At 36.7% G+C, this 23,427-nt stretch overlaps 3 protein-coding genes across 3 annotated transcripts; 1 reads left to right on the top strand and 2 right to left on the bottom strand.

The window, feature by feature from the left end:
- Window positions 1-324: 324 nt before the first annotated feature.
- On the top strand, window positions 325-14,880 carry LOC110863679 (gustatory receptor 5a for trehalose). The gene is made up of 5 exons (XM_022113042.1): window positions 325-536; window positions 13,982-14,179; window positions 14,270-14,309; window positions 14,434-14,619; window positions 14,689-14,880. Exons 1-5 carry the CDS (start codon window positions 325-327, stop codon window positions 14,878-14,880), a joined length of 828 nt encoding a protein of 275 aa, XP_021968734.1.
- Window positions 14,881-18,832: 3,952 nt separating this feature from the next.
- Window positions 18,833-19,339, bottom strand: LOC110841588 (subtilisin Carlsberg-like). Its single transcript, XM_022087275.2, has 3 exons — window positions 19,225-19,339; window positions 18,986-19,157; window positions 18,833-18,915 (listed from the first exon to the last, which is right to left on the bottom strand). The coding sequence occupies exons 1-3, from the start codon at window positions 19,276-19,278 to the stop codon at window positions 18,875-18,877; spliced, it is 267 nt and encodes an 88-aa protein (XP_021942967.2). The 5' UTR covers window positions 19,279-19,339; the 3' UTR covers window positions 18,833-18,874.
- Window positions 19,340-19,365: 26 nt separating this feature from the next.
- LOC118439098 (subtilisin-like serine protease Pen ch 13) lies at window positions 19,366-20,324 on the bottom strand. The gene is made up of 2 exons (XM_035860127.1): window positions 19,504-20,324; window positions 19,366-19,435 (listed from the first exon to the last, which is right to left on the bottom strand). Exons 1-2 carry the CDS (start codon window positions 20,322-20,324, stop codon window positions 19,366-19,368), a joined length of 891 nt encoding a protein of 296 aa, XP_035716020.1.
- Window positions 20,325-23,427: the final 3,103 nt, after the last annotated feature.

The raw sequence follows: 23,427 nt of genomic DNA on the forward strand, positions 1-23,427 counted from the left end.
GTGTCTTATGTACATAGACGTCAATGAAATATTCTAACCATTATACGATAATGCTTTAATTACGGACAATCTAACTGACAATACCGTATAGGTATGTACATACTTCGCTAAGACTGTGTACATACTTCAGCTCTTTATGAAACACGGGACACATTTGTTTTGTAAATTTGTAACGTTCAAGGTAAAATTATTCTCGGTAGGACATCTTTGTAATAAAGTTGGGTTTCGAAGTTTATGTATCTGTGCAATATCTAACACATTGTAACTAGATATTTTTTAATCCAGTCACCAGTGTCCATTTAGGAGATTGGGTCAGGGTGCATAATGATTTCCCAGGTTGACATTACTTCTGACCTTGGGGGTCCAAAATCTGATGTCTTAGGAATTGTCAGGGTCAAACCTGTCATCGAAAACCACACGCGTAACGATAAGCCATCCCTTCAAGATAAGTTGCGATACTACCTAATTTTTGGCCGAGTAATTGGAATCCTACCAATTCAAGGGGTTTTCCATCGAGGTTCAAAACTTACTTTCAAGTAAGTTGATATATTTTTCAATAATTTTTATTAGGGATGCTTGGTTAGAACGACGAAATTGATTTACTGATCGTGAGATTTGTAATTGTTGGCAATTCGGGTTCGTAAAATGCTGTCTGGCGGTAAATTTTGTAAACCTTTACATAATTTTAGAAATACTTACAAGGAAAAGCTTAAGTTTTTGTAAACTTATTCAGATCAAGGACGCCTTTTTATTTTGTAAAGTATGTAAAATTATTTTACACAAATTTACAGACTTTACAAAGTTTTATAGGACTGCGTGAATTGGCTAATTAAATTGTGCGGATTCTGTACTACAAAATCTGTAGTTTATGTAGGTACATATGTAGCATAAAAAATGGAGCGTGCACAAATCCATACCTTGGAATACGTGCATAATCCATTTCTTGGCCATTGCGAATTTAAAACTCGTGGAAATTTGCAAATATAGTAATTAAGCTAATTTAATTATTTTAAGGAAATTCAGCCTTGCATCGTGCACTACCTTGATAATCGCACTACTAATCGGTACATACGCTGTCGTCAACTTGATCCAAAGTTTAAGGAAGAATCATACCAACGCTTCTGAAATAGCTTGGGCTGCCCTTCTTCCAGCTCAGTATACGCTTGGGACCTTCTGGTATGAAATTCAAAAGTAGTGAAGAAAATGGCATGGACATTTTTATATTTCAGCTACATCATATTCTTGATAAACGGGAGCAAGTTTTGTAATCTCTTTTCCACGTGGAAAAACCTGTCCCGTCTTCACTTTCCTGTGGACGACACTACTCTCTCGAGAGATGTCGGTATCTGGGAAATTATAATATTCATCTCTACTATTTCGGCAACAATTTCCTGGCCGTTCCTAAGGTAGGCAAACGTTACCTTGAGCAACACATTTAAAACAGTAACATAGAAATTTGTTTAATGTATTAAAATTGAAATGTCACACAAACAATCATCTCGAACAAACCATTGAAACTGAGCCCAGCCTATGTAATTACATTATGATGTTCGGTAGATCGAAACATTTCAAACCACACGTTTGGTTTGAAACCCTATGTACGTCTAGTGTGCCCACTAAACGTGGGGTTGTCGCGGGTAGGTAAAATGCTGCCCGTTATCGGACCCGCATACCAACTACGCGTACACCGTGCGGCTACCCTTTACCCGTTTTGAGAATTACGTTACACACTAATCTACCTCCAAAATAAAATCGGTTTACGTAATTATTTGCTCTTTTGGGTTGATAAGTACTCTAAGATAATTCTATGAAAGTCGTGATTTCATTAATTGTTTTTAAAAATTAACTCTTTGAATTAACCAATCACCTGCTTGATTTCTTGAAATTTTCGACTAAAGATCATTTTCACTTAAAACAATTTCTTCGATGTATACAATTTTTGCGTTCCATATTAAAATTTTTTAACCAAAACCACAAATTGAAAGATTGTCAGGCCGACATAAATACCTGTACATACATATCATTCAATTAAATTAATGCTGAAATTTTAGAGCGAGCCAAGTTTTGGAACACAAAGACACAAATCACGATTTTAAGATAATCTTGTAGAAATAAGTTGAATAAGTGATAGCTTAAAATGTTGCAAGACTCTGCAGAACATTGAGTCGAACGACCTATGTACATGGTAACTTGTTGGGGATTTAATTTTAGCGACTCCTAAGCATAGTTGAAACGTCTCCTAAATAATATACCAGTTACATAAATATCTATACTGAGGGTATTTCCATTTTATAGTCCGAGTCACTAACCTCAAATTTCTGGGCGAAATACGTGTCGCCGAATATTTTACGTATTTTCATCGTAATCCTCATCCATTTCTGATGAGGAATGAAGTTCTAATTTCTAAGAAGTGATTAAAGCCGACAGCAGAGTTTCTTCGAACTGCTTTTCATCTGAAAGTTTGCAAAACACTTCGAAAAATTTTGATGGCAATTTACAAATAGTGTAGATCTGAAGGTGGAAATCAAAAATAATGCACTGAAGGCACATAATCGGACGTAACTAGTTTGGATTTATGTAAAATAGCTCAAATTCCGAATGTTAAAGAAAAATTGGCTGCGTACTGGGTGGTGATCCGAGCGTTGTCAGAGAAAAAGTTTCGTGCACACCTGATATCTTCTGACTCTCGCTGAAGTTGTGCATATTTTGATGAATAATTCGGTTCAGTGTACGCCCAGTGACATAACACTTCGTTCCCGGTTGCTTTTGTATTTAGAAAAAAATTATTGCCCTCTCCACATCAATTTTTCTTACGAGCGTCGGTTTTCTTAAAGTTCGGGGGGCATGCGTTAGACGGGTGTGGCGCCATCAAATTTCTTGCCTGGTTCCTTTTTTCAACTGAATCCTTTATTTTAGATATTGGGCCATGAGAAATGGCCATTGTTTCATCACTGAACTGGTTTAGTATTTTTCTGTACAACATTATAGGCTGGCAAACTTGTTTTTCGACATTGACCACTTTGAAGTCAATTTTAGGATCCATTTTTTGAATTTCGAAATGGAGCAAGCAGGGACTGGTTCAACTTGAACTAAGCTTCCCGAAACACACGCAATATTTTATTTAGCGCTGTTGTTTCAAAAACTATGACAAAAAAGCAACTCGGACTATAAAATGGAAAGACCCTGTATACAAAAAAGTCTCTTAAATGAAAAAACAAGTAATTTATATTTATCTCTTAATTTTACTACTGCGTTAATTTCATACCTTACATAATTTTTTGCAGAAACAAAATCGGTTGGGATTTGCATTACGAGTATCAAAGCTGGAACATATTGACTCTGACATTGAACATTGTTACCCAATACGCCTGGAATTATGTGGACATTCTGATCGGGATATTTGCTCGGGTGCTGTATGGACAATTCAAAGGATTGAGGGAAACTTGCAAGAAAATTGTGCATGTTGACGGAGGGATTAAGGATGAAAAGTATTTGGGAGAGGATGCCGTCTTTTGGGAATTTCTGGTTAACGATCACGGAATAATTTGTCAAGTTATGGAATCGTTTAAGGAATTCTTGTCACCTATTATTCTTGTGACATTTGCTGCCAACGTGTTCTGGATTTGTTTAGTGGTAAGCACGTGATTAGAAATCGGGTAAAGTGACTGATTAATCGGTATTAACGTATTACCGCTTGTATTAAAATTTTACCTTTAAAAATTTGCTAGAAATATCGTAAAACGTTAATATATTATTACTTGTGTATCTCTATATACGCCCTATTATTTATGTACTTATCAAGATCACGTTGGTAGAGCAATATGTTTTTTTGATGATCTTTATTTTTGTGTATTCCCTATATTTCACAATTTTCACACGTCATTACATAGATACATACTTTTTCTTAGGTGAAGCTATGGTGATCTAATGATTAAAAAACACCTAAGTATGCATTTACTACAACGTTCAAAAGTGACAAAACCACATTACTTTACCATTTCTTAACCGATTTTTGCAAAATAAGTGTCGAGAGTTAATTATGATGGTCTACTTTTGGATTCCAACTCTGGTCGGTTGTGAGGCTACCCATTCCTGAGATATTCTCAAAAAACACCCTCCAAAAAGTGACATTGCTTTATAGGAAAAAATTGAGGACCTAAATCAAAAATGTACTGTGGAAAAAAGTTTCTAAATATTTTTAGCTTTCAATTAACTTTGAGATAATCAAAATCGGATAAGAAATGGCCACAATACATATTCATAAATGCAAGTACCACTGCTCACGTGGTGGTATTGCTATGATTCGTTGCTATTTCAAGTGTTTTAATCGCACTTCCCTTCGCTTCACTTAAGCCGCCCGTTTTAGGGATCTATCTTGTATTCTAAGGTCATCTTGACGCCATTTCTTCAAGTGAATCAACTCTATAAATTTTACGCAATATGGAGTTTCCTCCACGTCGTGGTGCGATTCTTCACAATGGCTCTGCTGGCAGCGAGGGTGTCCACGGAAGCCCACAAATTTGCAGACATTTTGGAGCAATGTCCAATCGAGATGTATACACAAAAGGTGCATGCAAAACATACATTTTCCAATAATATGTATGTAACTAATATATGACAGATTTCCATTTTCGAATCAGGTGGCTCGTTTTGAGAGAAAATTGCAAACTGGACGGATTGCTTTAAGCGGGATGAACTGCTTCAGTGTAACGAAACCTTTAATTTTGAGCGTAATCGGTGTCTTAGTCACATTCGAGATCGTCGTGTTGCATGCAATTCCTCGTGAGATGGTGGCAATGAACATGGGCAATTGTAGTGTAGCGAATAATTAGGGGACCAACTTCAATAAGTATTGTGAGTAAACTATTCTAGGTAAATATTACCCGGATGCCAGAGTGGGGTCAGGGAATTATAGTTTGGATGGAATCTGATAGCGCTGAGATCAAGTACGATGGGCCAGCAAACATCAACGATGGGACAAGCGACATAACCAAATACTTCAAGTAGTAAGCTTGCAGACGGGGCATTGATGGTGGTTGTGGTGACGCAAATAAGTTTTATCTAGAGAGAAATTATGGATATTTCTGTCTTTATTTATGCATTCAAGTATGTAATTTTTCACACACGTAGAACATGGTACCTAGTAAATAACGACACCAACGTGTATAAAATTATGTATGTATGTACATATTAATGGTTTAATGTAAAATTTTTTATAGAACTCGACAATGTAAGATTTACATAGTTCACGTACCTTTAATACTGTGTTATTATACATATGTAGTTGTGAAAATCATTGGAGAACGTCTGGACGAGGAAGTATTTTAAACATTATTTATGTAGATGAAAATAAATACATATGTATATACTTTAATTACGGACAATCTAACTGACAATCTGTATACCTCGGTCAAACTATGTACTTAAGATTTTGGTGAAACAGGGCACATTTCTTTTGGAAGTTTTGCAATTCAAAGTAAACTTGTTGACGATAGGACACCTTTGTAATAAAGTTTGTTCTCGTAGTTTATATGTGAAATTTACTTAATTACAGGCAGGGTTCGGAAAAACCCAGGGTTTTAATCAAAAAGTAACGACCCAGGGGTTTTAATGGGTTTTAATGGGTTTTTTGGGTTTTAATGGGTTTTATGGGTTTTATTGGGTTTTATTAGGTTTTACATAAGCAATACATTGAACAACAATTTTCATTACTATTGCAATCCAATTTCAGTTAATATGCAAATCCTCCTTGTCCATGTTAGAATTTGTATCCGTTTCGAAATGGTCCTATTTAACTGATCATAATCTAATACTTTATGTGACCATAATTAATTACATATATTACCTTTTTCTCGAATGCTTCCTCTCATCATAATGAAATCCAAGTTGTTTAAACTTTTTAAAATTTAATATTTCAATGCGATCTTAACGTGTATTATCAATTCTGGAAAAAATCGAGTACTTATGGAACAATGAAACTCATGGAACAACAAAAGTACGTATGTATTATGATCAGGAATATAATAAGTGATTTTTACAGACACACTTCTTTTGCTCATAATAAAGTACTTCGTTGTCCATAAGTACTCGATTTTTTCAGAGGTGATAATTAAGATTGCCTTGAAACATTTTAAAAAAACTTTATAAATTAAAAAAATACTATAGTATTTTGTTTAATTTATTCGCTGAGATGAGAGGAAGTATTCGGGAAAAAAGTATTAATTATGACAGCAAAATGTAAATTAAATGTAATTAAATTATGTATGCTCAGTTAAACATACCTCGTTCCGAAATTATTTTTTATTTATTTTTTGTCACTTGAAACCTGTAATGGCACTCGCTGATTTATTCCTGGTTTTCAAAACTTACAGTATTAATCAAATAGACTGCTAGCTGCCATAAAACAACTTCGTCTAACGTATGACAGCTGTTTTCAGCTTTTAGAATATAGTTTTAAGCTGAAACACAGTTAAAACCCATTAAAACCCGAATAAAACCCATTAAAACCCAAATAAAACCCATTTAACATGGTAAAACTCAATGGGTTTTATTCGTCAACAACCCATTAAAACCCATTAAAACCCAAAAAACCCAACCCAATAAAACCCTGGGTCGGAATACCCTGATTACAGGTGCGCAACTAGCCGTCCGTTTACCTTGAAAATGCTTCCACGTGTTGAACTATGTACTTATGTATTGCCTTTACGAATTCACACATTTGCAAAACCAAATTCCAGTGTCGTTCCTGCAGACTAGTTCACACTGAAAAATGATTTCCCAGGTTGACATTAGGTCTGACCTTGGGCGTCCAAAATCTGATGTCTTTGGAATTGCCACGGTCAATCCGGTCAGCGAAAACCACACGTGCCAGGATAATCCATCCCTTCAAGATAAGTTGCGATACTACCTAATTTTTGGCCGAGTAATCGGAATCCTACCAATTCAAGGGGTTTTCCATCGTGGGTCAAACCTTACTTTCAAGTACATGATTACTTGCCTAATATACATATTACTAAAGAATTTATATTCGGGATATTGGTTCTGAATGAAGAAATAGATTAACTGGTCGTGAAATTTATGAAACGTATTATTTTTGTAATACGAGTTTTACAAATCGATAGATAAGATACTGTCTGTCACTTCATTTGCATTTGTTTTGATTTACAAACTTTGACGTTCTAGAATTTTTATAATTTTTTTGTATTGAGGTAACGCAGTCCTTATGTACCAACATTATAAGATCCGTAAATTCTGTATACTTACAACCTCTACAAAATAAATTTTACAAATATTTCCAAGGATAATTATTATACAAGTTCTTGCAAACTTAGATCAACGACGTCTTTTGTAAAAGTTTGTAAAATTATTTTGCGTGCACACATACATACATATGTACATATGTAACTCATGAATCTGTATTACTCCATGGATTGGTTACTGGCTATATTGCCCTATGATTTTTGTCAGACACAATGTGCATGTGCTTCCACCTAAACTTGTTCCCCCGAACTATAAAGATATTTGATTACGTAGCTGTCATGAAATTCGTCACTTTTGTGAAAATTTTGACAAATATTTGTTTGGGTTTATTTTATTTTATAGATTGATCTATTGTCTTGAAATGTTTTTAAACTCGTTAATTTTAATGCAAATTGTGAATGGACGACCCCAGGGCAGGCTTGGTTTTGATTGGTTACACAGGTAGGGCTTTGTACTGCAGGACTTGGTGCCTTCGCCCCATTTTTGAGCTCAGCTTGAAGTGTATTATGCAGTCACCCCCCAAACAGGCTCAGGTTGATGTTACAGAATGAATTTAAGATAATATTGTTCCTTTTATGTCCATTAAATTTTTTTTCCCGAATATTCGGACACAGGCACCAAATCGTGGCATGAGGAGCGTAGTACAATCTCTTCCCATGCTGCCTCACTTTTCAAAACCACTAGTAACCTATCCATGGTGTAATATAGATTCATGATGTAACTTATGGATTTTACAGGTTAGTAATGATAGCGTGAATTGGCTAATTAAATTGTAGACCAGTATCACCGAACATGGATACTGGATACCTGCGAGATGTAGAGATAACAGGATTTGCATATTATGCAAAAATAGAGCTTGAGAGAGGATGACGGATACGTTCCATCGCTTTTCGCATCGATTTCACTGAATCAAATAAAATTAATTGTAAATGCAATTGTGGGTACAAGGACAAATGTACCACAACATTTTTTGAATTCTGTGCAACCACACCCCCTATAAAAATAAAGGAAGAAAGTTCGGAAAAATGAGAAAGTCAATGTACATCGTGTAGAACAAGAGTTAGACCTATACTTGCATTTGCAATTTGACTTCCCCTTGGAATATGAACATTTTAATGCATCAAGAGTTTCAAAATTCGAAAATTGGCGGTTTTTTTACATACACAGAAATCCTTAAAAACCGAATGGTACCAGCCATTTACTTCGGACAACCCGATGCCAGATTTTTCTCCTTGGGAACAGCTACATTTTCAGCTTTTGTTGCCCGAAGGGAAACGCTGGTACCATGAGAAATTTGGGGTCAAAGTTTCTGAGGGAGGGACTTATACGGCAAGTGCCGTAACTAACGAGGGCTAGTGATATATCAACACATCATTTTTTTGTATTTTGATAAGCCTACATTTAAGTAACCCAGTATAGTTAATTAAATGAGACGCATGATTGAGTGAGGTTGACAAAGTGCGACGGATACGGCACTGACGCACGAATCCGCGCGATGGTGGTGGATACCCACCAGAACCCAAGTTTAACACTTTGTCTTGCGAAATATGGAAAATGCTTTTGTGGAACACTTCCTCTGGTTTAACTCGCTTACAATAAATACATTTCTTAATTTCTTTGTCATTACGAGTTTAGAAACATCGGTGCAAATTTAGAAATAAAGTAATTAATAAAGTTTAATTATTTTAAGGAAATTCAGCCTCGCTTCCTGCACTACGTTGATTATCATACTACTAATCGGTGCGTACGCTGTCTTAAACTTGATCGAAAGCTTCGGCAAGAAGCATACCAACGCTTTCGAGATAGCTTGGGCTGCCCTCCTTCCAATGGTGTATACGTTTGGGACCTTCTCGTAAAAGTTTATGAAATTTTAACCAATTCGAATTAAAGGATTTAAGAAAATTTATATCAATTTTTGTATTTCAGCTGCATCATATTTTGGATGTACGGGAGCAGGTTTTGTAATCTCTTTTCCACGTGGAAAAACCTGTCCCGTCTTCACTTTCCTGTGGAGGACACCGCTCTTTCGAGGGATACTGGAATCTGGGCAATTATAATATTCATATCTACAATTTCGAAATCTACTGCTTGGCCGTTCGTCAGGTAGGCAAACTTTATTATGAATAACGCATCTGCAACTTGAAATTCGTTTAAAAATATTGCCAAATTGAAATGTTTTTATCTAACAAAAAACCGGCATTGATAATTCCACCCCCAAATCCACCTTGATCTGCAGAACATTGTGACGAACGAGCGGTTTGGATATTTTTTACAGGGACAAAATCGGTGTGGATTTGCAGTCCGATTATCAAAACTGGGACATGTTGAATCTTATTCTGAATATTATTACCAAATACGTCTGGAACTATGTGGACGTTCTGATCGGGATATTTGCTCGGGCGCTGTACGGACAATTCAAAGGATTGGGGGAAATTTGTGCGAAAATTTCACCTGTTGAGGGGCGGATCCGGGATGAAAAGTATTTGGGAGAGGATGCCGCCTTTTGGGAATTTCTGGTCATCGATCACGCAATAATTTGTCAAGTTATGGAAGCGTTTAAGGAATTCTTGTCTCCCCTCATTTTTGCGACATTTGCCGCAAATATGTTCTGGATTTGTGTACTGGTACTATAAGAATTGAGATATCTTAATGTGGAAGCTTATTATGTTTTATCAAAACGAACATGCTTTTCAGAATTTATTTAGATGAAATCCAGGTGTTTATGTATCTATGTATGTAGGTATATGATTTATGTGGTATACTAACCAAATCGCTTAGTCATTCGTTTAAACCTTAGTTTTGCGAAATTTGGGAATATTTTTGGGAATTTTGCTGGGTTTCAGAAACCCGAGTGGACCCTACATACGGCTCACGTCAACTTCGCATATCTCGCAAATTGAGCATAGCAACATAAATTCCTAAGTTTTGCGAGATTTCACAAAAATGTCTCTGGAAAGTTTCCAGTGGAAACCCGTGGGATTTCTTTTCGCAAATTTACCCGGCTAATGAGCATGTTCTAATTTCGCAAAGTTATTTCGCAAACTCATCCTCACCATACCCATCAAGAGAAAGTACGGAAATTCATGGAAACGACATCAGAATATCTAGGTGTTTTTAGTAGGTTTGCGAGATTGGCGAGATTTGCAAATCCCAAATTTTGCGAATCCCCTCACGACAGAAATATTTTGAGCTTCGCAAGTTTGCTAATAAGTTGATATGCGAAATAAGACGTTGTCGTTAGTACGCCCATTGTCTTATGTATTAGACATTTTATGTACGTACATTGTATGCATAAATGTGATAATTACACTTTATGATTTAAGTATTCGCCACGCAATTGTGCTTTCCGTGATTTGAAAGATTGCTGGGAAAAAGTGATACACTTTAAAATACGTTCTAGCACAAAAAAATATGGATTCAGCAACAAATTCTGTGCATTTTTAGATTTATCTCGCGTTTTGGAGTTATATAATTTGTATGTTAAACACGAAAGTTAGTCAATCGAGTTGCTTATGAAAATGTTCACAATTTTGTCTTGAATCGGATTCAGTGAATCCGACTCATGTTCATCGTCTTAATCTCACAAATCATGTATTTCACATAAATCACGAGAATAACTTGTAATGTGATTTTAACCACTGCTATGTGGTTTTTCAAACCCTGATGTCCAGATTGTGATATTTTACATAAATATTTTAATTTTATTCTAAGGTCCTTTTCATTTTGACACCTGTTCTTCAAGCAAATGGCGTATACAAATTTTACGCAGTATGGAATTCCCTCCACGTGGTGGTACGATTCTTTACAATGTCTCTCCTGGCAGCAAAAGTGTCCACGGAAGCCCACAAGTTTGCAGACATTTTGAAGCAATGTCCGATCGAGATGTATACTCGAAAGGTGAAGCAAAACATACATTTTCAAATTATATATGTGTACGCCAATTTGTAATATGACTAATTCTGATTCTTACATCAGGTGGCCAGATTTGAGAGACAATTGCAAACCGAAAGGATTGCTTTAACCGGAATGAACTGCTTCAGTGTGACGAAGCCTTTAATTCTGAGCATAATCGGTGTCCTAATCACATTCGAGATAATCTTGTTGCATGCAATTCCTCGGGAAGCGGTGACAATGAACGTTGTGCCGAATACATAACTAATTGACCAGCTTGAATTATCAATTTTAATAAAGTAACTAACTAACAAACTGTCTAAAACATAAAAATATTTGCCCTTGTGAAAATCATTGGACCATGCTATGAATATGCATTTAGTGAGAATCTAGAGATATTTCTTTCAGAAATATGCTATTAATAATTTTTTTCATCTCAACGTTACTAGTATAGCGAGTGAGAACGCATTTTAAACATTTAATAAACATATAAATTCATCAATGTGTACACGTGTATATACATAAATAATATTTCAGTACATACAAACATACATATTATGTATGTTTGTATGCACTTATGTACATAAACTTCAAGAGAATATTCCAATCATTACATGATAACAGTTTAATTAGAGACAATTTATATATTAACCGACAAGCACGTAGCCTATTTCACTCAAACTGCATAATTAAGGTGCTTGAGAAACAAGACACGTTTCTTTTGTACATATGTAATTGGTATAGAAATTCAAGATAAAATTATTCTTGATAGGACACCTTGGTAATAAAGTTGGTTTTCAAAGTTTCGCATGTGCAATTTATTTAATTGCGCATCCGATGTCGAATTAGACATTCTTATTACCTTGAAAATCTTCCCCGTCTGGAAGTGAAGTACATACTTGTCGCCTTACAATATATATTCACACATTTCTATGCATACATATTTCAAACAGACAAAAATTCCTGTCTACATTTTATAGGCTGGTTCACTCTATATAATGATTCCCCGGGTTGACATTAGGTCTGACATTTGCAGTAAAAAATCTCATGTGTTTCGCACCGAAAAAATAATCATGGTAAATTCTGCCACCAAAATCCAGAAGTGTCACGATGAGCAATCCCTGCAAGAAAAGTTACGATACTACCTAATTTTTGGCCGAGTAATTGGAATCCTACCAATTCAAGGGGTTTTCCATCGTGGTTCGAAGCTTACTTTCAAGTAATTGCATAATAGTAACATATTTTTAAAGAATTTTGATATGGAAGTTTGTCCAGAACGAAGAAATTAAATACTTATCGTGAGATTTATGAAATTGGAACAAGTAATTTTGGTAATACAAGTTTAATAAATGTTGTCTGCTAGTTCATTTATCTATGAGTGCATGTTTTGAGCCAAAATTTTTGCGCGCATTCACAACTTTATAGTAAATTTAAGATCAATATAGCTAGAAAACGCATATTTACCCAAATGATATAACAGTAGTGTGCATATAGGAAATGTCGAATATGTACATACATTCCTTAATTTAATTCTTAATTTATGTATGCGTCATTATGAATTCAGAAAACTCAAATTCAAAGAACTAATATACAAATATTAATCAAATTAAATTACTTTTAAGGAAATTCAGCCTAGCATCGTTCACTACCTTGATAATCACGCTATTAATCGGTGCATACGCGATTATCAACTTAATCGCAAGTTTCAGTAAGAAACAAACCAACGCTTTAGAGATAGCTTGGGCTGTCCTTCCCCCAGCTCTGTATACGCTTGGGACCTTCAAGTAAAAGTTTTATGAAATTTTAATAATTAAGAAGGGTCAAAAAAATATGTAAATTTGTATGTAAATTTCAGCTGCATAATATTCTGGATACACGGGAGCAAGTTTTGTAATCTCTTCGCCACGTGGAACAACCTGTCCCGTCTTCACTTTCCCGTGGAGGACACTACTCTTTCGAGGGATGTCGGAATCTGGGCAATTGTAATATTCACCTCTGCAATTTCGGAAACAATTTCCTGGCCGTTGATTCGGTAGACAAACGTTACCTGGAATAACGATGTTAAAGCATTAATGAAATTCGTTTCACAACATGTTAAAGTTGGAATGTGATGAATGTTTCTCTCACAAAATATAATCACAAACTATTGAAAACTTAAGTTACAGCACAAACGAGTCGGCGCAAGGTAGAAACATCTCAAAACGACTGGGAAACAATCATTTATGCAAAGCAACCAATCTTATGAAAAAGTCTACATAAGTACCTGTTCCAATTAATTTATTCCATAGAGAACGAACAAGTTAGTCATTATTATTATTATGGGGTAAAACCCTTTTATAACATCGTTATGTCCGTCTGTCAGTCTTTCTGGTGGTTCGATAACTCGTGAATAGACCCGAATTTGTATATGTGGCTTCATGCAACGTATGCATTTCTAATCTGAATTTCAATTTTGAACAGGTATATATGATTACAAGTGCGGTGCTTTTTTAAGACGAGAGTATTGTATAATTTAATATTTTTAAGTATAATGATCCACATCATTTAAGAAAATATTGTAGAAATAAGTTGAAGGAGCGATAGCTCAAAATCTTGTCAAAATCTGCAGAACCTTAAGAGGAACAATCTTCTTGAATATTTTTACAGAGACAACCGATTGAGATTCCCGGACCGATTTTCCAATTTGGGACATTTTACTTCTGACACTGAATATTATTACGCAATACGCCTGGAATTATGTGGACGTTCTGATCGGGATATTTGCTCGGGCGCTGTACGGACAATTCAGAGGATTGAGGGAAGTTTGTAAGAAAATTGTACATGTTGACAGGCGGATCAGGGACGAAAGGTATTTTGGAGAGGATACCGCCTTTTGGGAATTTCTGGTCGACGATCACGGAAGAATTTACCAAGTTATGCAGTCGTTTAAGGAATTCTTGTCTCCCATAATTTTTGCGACATGTGCTGCCAACATGTTCTGGATTTGCTTAGTGGTAAATCAGATGGAGGAGAATTTGTGCATCTTGAGGTTAAGATATCCTGTTTTATAAAAAAAACATGGATTTCTAGGAATTTCGATTAAATTCGGGTGTTTGAATATAAAATTTATATTGTAAAGACTTTACAATTTGCTCGGATGTTTGCGAAATTTGGCTGAGGTACAAAAATCCGAGTATATATGTAGATTCCCCATAATTTAATGTGTTAATTTATGTACACATATCCATTATGCGATATTTTACATAAATATACATATATATGCATTTTAACTTTTATTTTAAGGTCCTATTCATTTTGGTGCCATTTCTTCAAGCGAAGGACATATTCAAATTTTACGCAATATGGAATTTTCTCCACGTGGTTGTTCGATTCTTTACCATGTCTCTCCTGGCAGCGAAAGTGTCCTCGGATGCCCATAAGTTTGCAGACATTTTGAAGCAATGCCCGATCGAGATGTATACACCAAAGGTGATGCGAAACATAAAGTTACCAATATACACTAATTTATGATAGTGTTAATTTTCATTCTCACATCAGGTAGCCCGCTTTGAGAGACAATTGCAAACCGAAAGGATTGCTTTAACTGGAATGAGCTGCTTCAGTGTAACGAAACCTTTAATTTTGAGCATAATCGGAGTCCTAGTCACATTCGAGATAATCTTGTTACATGCGACTCCTCGTGAGACGGTCGTCATGCAAATGAACAATTGTAGTGTGACAAATACATAATTAGTTGACGAGCTAGCTGCAATTATCATTGTTAATAAAGTAAACTTCTATTATATATATACCTAGGTATATTTAGTTTAAATGACTAATAATAAGTAGACTTTAATTTTAGATACATACATGTATGTACATGTTTAGTTACTTGAAGTATTTAACTAATAATAATATAGTAATTGGCATACTACGACATTCGTGGGGCTCACAAATCTCGCAAATTAAACACAAGCTAGGAAATTCTGCGAACTTTGGGAGAAAGAAAATTGGGGCGCTAGGAAATACTTCAACCATTATATGATAATACTTTAATTACGAACAATTTAATCGACAAACACGTAGGCTACTTTACTTAAACTGCCACTTTACACCCCTTACCAGAGTCCGGCTATGAATGTATTTTAAACTTTTTCAATAATAACCCGATCGGGTTGAAACTTTGGGATATTGTTTCTGGTCAGGCCTAGGTCACACGGTCAAAAAAATGTTTTCACATATTTTACATATTTCCAGGTTTTGGTACATATAAATATGTTTTAACATATTTCGACGATTTTGCAGAAAATGTGCATTTTTTGATACACATAAATATGTTTTTACATATTTCAGCGATTTTTTCGAAAAAAATATATTGTTTTAGAGAAACCTCAGAAATTCACAATACATAAAAAATTTCCATCATCGTCGAAATAATACCACAGCATGTGGAAACGTTGTTAGTTGGTCATTTGGAAATGTAATAGCTTTTTTTTCGTTTCTGCAGTAAAATAAGTTAAATTTGAAGCAATTTAGAGCGAATTAAAAATATGTTTTATATACATATTTTGGCGATTTGATTGAACATTTTACATAAATATTTCGGGGTTTTTAAGAACATATTTATCCGGACTCTGCCCCTTACATATGAAACACGACACATTTCTTTTGTTCGGAATATGGAAATTCAGTATAAAATGGTTGTCAATTTTAATAAAGTTGGTTCCCGAAGAGTATGTACATGTGTGCATATGTAAATTTATTTAATTGCACATACGATGCGCAATTAGACATTCTTGTCACCGTGAAAATCCACCCACGTCTGGAAATATCAGTACTTACATATTTCCTTTGCACATTCACAAATTTACATACATATCTACATATTTTAAACGAAAAATAAATTTTTCAGACTGGTTTACTCTGCATAATGATTTCACGGGTTGATATTAGGTCTGACCTTGCGCATCGAAGATCTGAGGCCTTAGATATTGTCACAGTCAATCCTGTCACTGATAACCAGACATGTCACGATAAGCCATCCCTTCAAGAAAAGTTACGATACTACCTAATTTTTGGCAGAATAATTGGGATCCTACCAATTCAAGGGGTTTTCCATCGTGGTTCAAAACTTACTTTTAAGTAATTTGACATATTTCTTACGCATTTTTATTCAGGATACTTGTTAAGAACGAAGAAATTTATTAAACGATCGTGCGAGATTTGTGCAAATAGTAATTTGGTAAAACAAGTCCAAAAAGTCCTGTGTGTCACTTCATTTGCATGTTTTGAATTAAAATTTTGGACGCATTCGAAATTTTGAATTAATTTGAAGAAATTCTAAGTAATTGGGTCGTCAAAACTGGACATTGCGAAATTTTAGCCAACGAGATAAAAGGCTACATATGTATAAAAAAATACATAAAAAACGGAGCGTTTAATTTTTTCGTCCTTACAAATTTAAGAACTCAGAACTATCTTTTTTAATTTTCAAATAAAGTTAATGCCTTTCGGCAAATTTAATAATTTTTTTATTATAAAGGAAATGCAGCCTCGCATCGTGCATTACGTTGATAATCGCACTATTAATCGGCACATATGCGATCTTTAACTTGATCCAAAGTTTCAGCAAGAAGCAAACCAACGCTTTCGAGATAGCTTGGGCTGCCCTTCTCCCAGCTTTGTATACGCTTGGGACTTTCAAGTATCTAAAAGTTTTATGAAATTCAAAAAATTCAGCAGGATTTAAAAAAAATATTTAAATTTTCAGCTGTATGATATTCTGGATAAACGGGAGCAGGTTTTATAATCTCTTTTCCACGTGGAAAAACCTGTCCCGTCTTCACTTTCCCGTTGAGGACACCACTCTTTCGAGGGATGTCGGAATCTGGGCAGTTATCATATTCACTTCTGCAATTTCGGAATCTACTTCTTGGCCGTTCCTCAGGTAGGCAAACTTTATTATGAATAACGCAGACCTTTTTTGTTCTACGGATTTTATAAAATTTCTCTAGGCACGATGTCAATTTCATCTGGTAGCAACCAATTAAAATTTTTATGATTTCCTATAAAACACCAAATTTTGAATAGCCACTCCCACTACCAGCAGCGAGCCTATTCAGGTTTGGGTGGGTGTAGTCTCTTCGCGATTGAAAGGATGAGACTTCTGCTTTCCTCCGAGAAACGGTGTAAATAATGTGTGAACAAACAAATGACGATCTCAATAATGCAACGCCAATTTATTGTCACAATTAACTCTCTAATTATTACACCAATTGTCCACTATTAGGACCACTGTCTCAGCAGTAAGTCTGCTCTGTTCCGACTCTAAATCACGACTCTTTTCTACCTCCTGTTAACCTTCACTCAAATCCAAGGTTAATTGTTCATTGCCTTTCTTTCTCTTGCCAACTCACCGCCACCGCGAATCAAAATAGTGGGGCGACTTAAAACACAAAAAAGAGAGAGATTTTCATGCATGAAAAGCTTATATTACGCAAAACCAAATACAGTATTTATCTCAACTTGTTTCCAAGTTTTGAGTTGTAATTTTAAGTTTTTGGTAAAAAGTTTTTATAAATGAAATATAGCTTGAAAAAGTAAAAAGTTCTAAGGTGAGGAAGTGCACTTAAAAATACTAAACAAGCTCCCTCCGCCACGCAGATAATTTTACTTCGCCTGGGCTGTCTATTCCATGCATGCAAAAATAAAACTAGGTTGTAAATAAGTCGGTCAAAGAGTCACCCAACAAATTTAAAAGCAATGTTTGTCTTGTATTGTATACTATAGGTTTAAAATATATCGGTTTATCAGTACAACGAGCACGATGTCAAACTAGTTATAATTAATTAAATAATTAATCAATATTTGGGGACGGATGAACCATACAAATATATGGTTCATCCGTGAACCATAATACCGTAATGCCATCATGAATGCATACTAACAATGAGGAGGTGTGAGGTGGTTATCGCCGATAACCACCGGACTAATTTTAAATTTTTCGGGATCAGAAATAAGTGGACCCGTATTTTTTAGTTTTCCTGAATGGGCATGTTTTCGCCCTTGGCGGAATTTTCAAAAAAAATTTCAGCCAAAATCAGGATTTTTAAAAATGCTGTAACTTTTCGAATTTTAACCCGATTTCAAAAAATAAACCCAATTTGTGTTCAGAATTACATCCCTGAAAATATAAAAATTCTTTTTCAGAAACTTTTAATTTTAAAAAAATTATCGTTTTTTGGGTTTCTACAAATTCAGAAATGGCATGAAAATATCATTTTTTTTTAATTTTAAAAATTAATTTTCATATTTTAAGGTGTAACTGTAAATATAGTTTTTTTTACCTCACATTAGAAAAAGAGATACATAAACTCGGGGAAACGGAGTGTATTGAGTGAGAATTGAGCATGCTCGAGTTGCATCATTTGCTATGAAAATTTGGCATTTTTGATGTTTCGACATATGTATGTACATCTAGACTCTGTCCTTTCAATTACTCTGCATAAGATTGGCATATGAATATTTATCACCATTTGACCCATGAAAATTTATATCATTTAAATGAATTTTATAATGTTAAAAATAACACTTATGTACATAATTTGCGATACGAATATGTAAGTAAATAGTTCAAGTTAGTCTGGTTGATTATTTTTGAAAATATTTTTTTTTGTATTTCGTGGGATAGTCCAATTTAAAAATAATTTGGTTTGACTAAAACAAGTTGTGTTGATCACTCAATTTAAAGTCCAAGAGCAGCAGCAACATCGATACGTCCGTAACCTGAAATTCACAAAATATTTTCAATATCAACGTCATCATTCGATCTTCACTTCAATTGTAGCAAACTTACCGAAGGCATGATTTGGGAAATCTCCACCTTCCGGAAGTCCACAATTCCTGTCAGCATTGGACAAGGTGGGGTGGGCTGGCGTGGTAGTGAGGGCAGTGAAGATCTCGTCGTATCCCCAGCTTGGGTTGGCAGACATGAGAAGAGCGATGGCTCCAGCGGTGTGGGGGGTGGCCTGTGATGACGAAATTATTAAAAAATTAGTCAATCTCTCATAAACTAAAGTATTCAGTGCAACCTACCATTGAAGTTCCGGACATGGTGACGTAATTGTTGGCTCCAGTTCCGCACGACATGAGTTGTTTCCTGGTGCGGAGACTTCTGGTTTGAGTTCTCCTCGTGCGTTGGGTCCTCGGGCGGAGAAGGTCGCCATGACGTCGGTGTCAGTGGTGGCACCAACGGAGATAAGGTTGGGCTGATCTCCGGGAGAGGTGGTCGTCCTGCAGGATGACCCTGAGGCTCCGACCGCGAAAACTGGGATGATTCCAGCCGATCGCCACGCAAAGACGACGGTGTTGTACCATGGATCGTTGCCACCACCGCCCCACGAGTTGGAGACGATGTTTGGTCTGGGATTAGCGGTCAAGACCCATTGGCCGCAGAAGATGAGGGTAGCTTCAGTTCCGGATCCTTGGTGGTTAAGCCCACGGCAGGCGACCCATTGGGCAGCAGGGGCGACACCGACACCGTTGGCACGTCCAAGGACGGTTCCCGCGCAGTGGGAGCCGTGTCCCTGTTGGTCAGTTGGTTCCGCCGTGTTGTAGTGCGGGTCGCTCCAGGCACCACAGTACGCGTCAGCGAGGACAACGTGTCCTAGATTAACTCCGGTGTCGATGATGCAAACGACGGTCCCTTCACCTTGAGTGCGCGCCCATGCTTCGGGCGCCCTGATCATGGCAACGCCCCATTGTGGGTTCTGGGTAGCGTTCTGGGCAGACTCGACGACGACGGATGGGGTCATTTGGACGGTGATTTGCTGGCGAAGGGTGAATTCTCCGGGAGTGGCGGCCAAGGAGGCAAGAGTCTGGGGGGTCAAACCCTTGACGAGGATGATGTTGGATCCCCAGTAGGTCTGCGTCTCGAGGCCGAGGGAGGAAGCGACTTGGACGAAGGGGGCCTGAGCAGCGGAGGTGAGTCCTTGCAGCATGACGACGAGGGCGGACACCTTGGCGTCACCGGAAAGGGAAGAGAGCGATCGGCTGGCTTCGACTTGTTCCATGATTTGGGGTAGTTCGAGAATCGCCTCAGTTGCGCCTTGTTGAATGGCGAGGTTGAGGGCGGGGTGGACCGTGCCGGCGGCGGCGACTGTCAAGGTGGCAGCGAGGACGAGAAGCAACTTCATGGTGGAGCTAAGGAGTGGAGGGAAATACGATTGGATTGCTGCTTCTGAAGCAGCGTAAAGAAGTGGGGAATTTGGAACGCTTTTATATGAGAAGGATCAACATGATGAGATGTATGCAAAGATCAGTTTGCATAGGAGTAGAGTAAGTATATGTGGTAATGCGGAGATAAGCGGTTAATCGTTGCCTGGTCAATAGGGAAATCCCAGTTTTGCGTACATTATGTATTTAGATATTTAGTTATCAGTTATTGCAGTTCGTTTCGTCTACTCCATTGATCTGATGAGAGTGAAACGTTAAATCCCGACATGATTGAATACTTACTAAAGATTAGTTAGCATTTAGGTAGTGTTGCCACAAGCTGAGGCGAGATGAGTTTTTAGGCAAACTCAGCTCACGTCACTTTAAATGAGCTGAGGTGAGTTGAGCTCATTTGTCAATGACAAATTGCCATTCAAGGCACGCAGATAAATGCGTAAATATACCTATTTTCAAATTGTATAAACTTGGAAGTTGGATTTTCATTTTAATATAATTGTGTTATTTGTACAAAAGATCACACACCATTATACAATTAATACTTGAACATACAAAAATTGTCACTGTCTGATTATGTGCAACCTGAACGTGAACTGACGCCGTGTGACTTATTTCCAAACTTAAAAAACACTTACGAACGGTAATATTGCATTAAAAGTATTAATTTAATACCAACAAGAAGTAGAAATTTGCGACGTGCACAATTATTTACACTATGACTATGGATTATATAAATATTAATGACATTTATTTGCCTGGTTAACAATCGCATTTATATTAACCATTAAGGTTCCCATGGATGACGCGTTGGCGCGTAATGTCACCCTGCCCCTATCCAATATTTTCAAATGCAATTTCTAAAATCGAATCAACTCCATGAGTCTTGAGATATATGCAACTTTTGATATTTTAATCTAAAGCTAATTTTTGGTACTACAAACAAGTCGATATGAAAAAAAATAAAAAATTCGTTTGCCAATTTTTCACAATAAATTTCCTCGAAGATGAATTTTTTTAAATTTTTTTCAAATCGACTTGTTTGTAGTACCAAAAATTAGCTTTAGATTAAAATATCAAAAGTTGCATATATCTCAAGACTCATGGAGTTGATTCGATTTTAGAAATTGCATTTGAAGACATTGGATAGGGGTAGAATGAGATTATGCGCCAACGCGTCATCCATGGGAACCTTAAGGTTGACATTTATAAGCATTTCGACAATAAGAAATCCTTATAGGGGTTGAGGTCTTGTTATATGTAAAATTTTGGTAATTGATTCGACAGGAACAAAGATGCGACATGTTAATATGGCCAGCATGCAACCTCGACCAAAATTTGACTGCCGCGTTCGTATCCCTACCAGGCTAATAGTATGGGAAGGATACGAGCACGTGATGGTCGAGGTTGTGCGCTGACAGTATTAAATCATGGATCAGGCTGTGAATGTGAAGGATTTGAGCAGAATTGCGCATTTATTCTCGTTCCCTTGCATGGGAAATCTGCTTCTTGGCTAAATGAGCTGGCTTGTGAGTTCAACTCACCTCAACTCACCTCAGGTCATTTAGCTCATGAGCTCAACTCATTTAAGGCAAGCTCAGCTCACCTCATAACTCAACTCAGGAGGAGAGCTTCACCACCTGCCCCTCTCAGATCTTGATGTGCTTTGCATATGTGGTAGGGTCCCATGAGTGTACTATAACCCTGAAGTGGTTTGACTCCATGGCCACATTTGCGCCCGCCACACCCACTCTGTCGAAAAAATTCAAAATTTCGAAAACGTTGAGATATCTACTGGATAGGATCACACAAGTATGTGGGATCACAAAAATGTTAATTTTACCAAAATCCGAGCAAAATTGGATTTTTGGCGAGGGTTTGAACAAGTGAAAACAGGGCTTTTTTCGTGTTTTTATCTCTTTGAGTGGGTGTGGCGGGCGCAAATGTGGCCATGGAGTCAAACCACTTCAGGGTTTTAGTACACTCATGGGACACTACCACATATCCAAAGCACATCAAGATCTGAGAGGGGCAGGTGGTGAAGCTCCCCTCCTCAGTTGAGGTTAGTTTAGCTCACCTCACTGGCTACACTACATTTAGGTGCACATGACTAGGTTCAGATAAACCGGTACATGGTGTTGGACGAGTTGTCGCAAAACTCAAAACGCTCTTACACGTGTCTAATAGAATCAAAAATTAAGGTACACGTGTTCGCGCGTTTCTTCTCAAGGTGCCCCAAATTTTTCATTTCACCCCAAATACTGGGAAAAAACATTGTGACGCTACCAGTGCGGTGATTGATTCCAAACTTGGCATGCAAACCTTATTTGGTATTGCCCACAGTGCCTGAGAGACTTGGCCGCCTAGGTTGAAATTTACGATGCCAATTACCTGACAATTTTGACATTTTTTTTCGTTTTTTTAACATAGTTCTAGCTTATGTAATGGTATCTTTCTAGCTTTATATCTCTACAGAAATCCTATATTCTGCTTCGAATGCCGTTTCGTTGAACCTCATAGCTCAAATATTAAGGGTACTTTGTAGGAAGTTCGATTTTGATGGAAGTTCCCACGAAGTAACCATAATGCTCATTTTCTCTATTAGTTTCAGTTTGATTTACCCAAATTTTTGATATGTTCTACATATTTTGTAGTCAAACAATCGTCAGTTGCAACAAATGTCGAAATAAACCTATAATAAAGGGTCTGGGACGACTCCCTAATAATTTTGAGGCCAAAGAGCATTATTGAGTTTTATTTTTCCAGGTATACAAACGTCAACACAGGAGCAGATTGAAATCTAACATAGCAGTAGATTGATGAAAACTCAATTATATTTCTCTGTCTCTAAATACCTTGAGAAGAAACGCGCGAACACGTGTACCTTAATTTTTGATTCTATTAGACACGTGTAAGAGCGTTTTGAGTTTTGCGACAACTCGTCCAACACCATGTACCGGTTTATCTGAACCTAGTCACATACATACATAATTAAATATTTACGCATTACGGGTTTTCGATCACAATTTGATTCGGCAATACGGGATGATCCTCTTGTACAGCTATCGA

This window comes from Folsomia candida, unplaced genomic scaffold (genome assembly GCF_002217175.1).
Source record: "Folsomia candida strain VU population unplaced genomic scaffold, ASM221717v1 Fcan01_Sc001, whole genome shotgun sequence".
Lineage (NCBI taxonomy): Eukaryota > Metazoa > Arthropoda > Collembola > Entomobryomorpha > Isotomidae > Folsomia > Folsomia candida.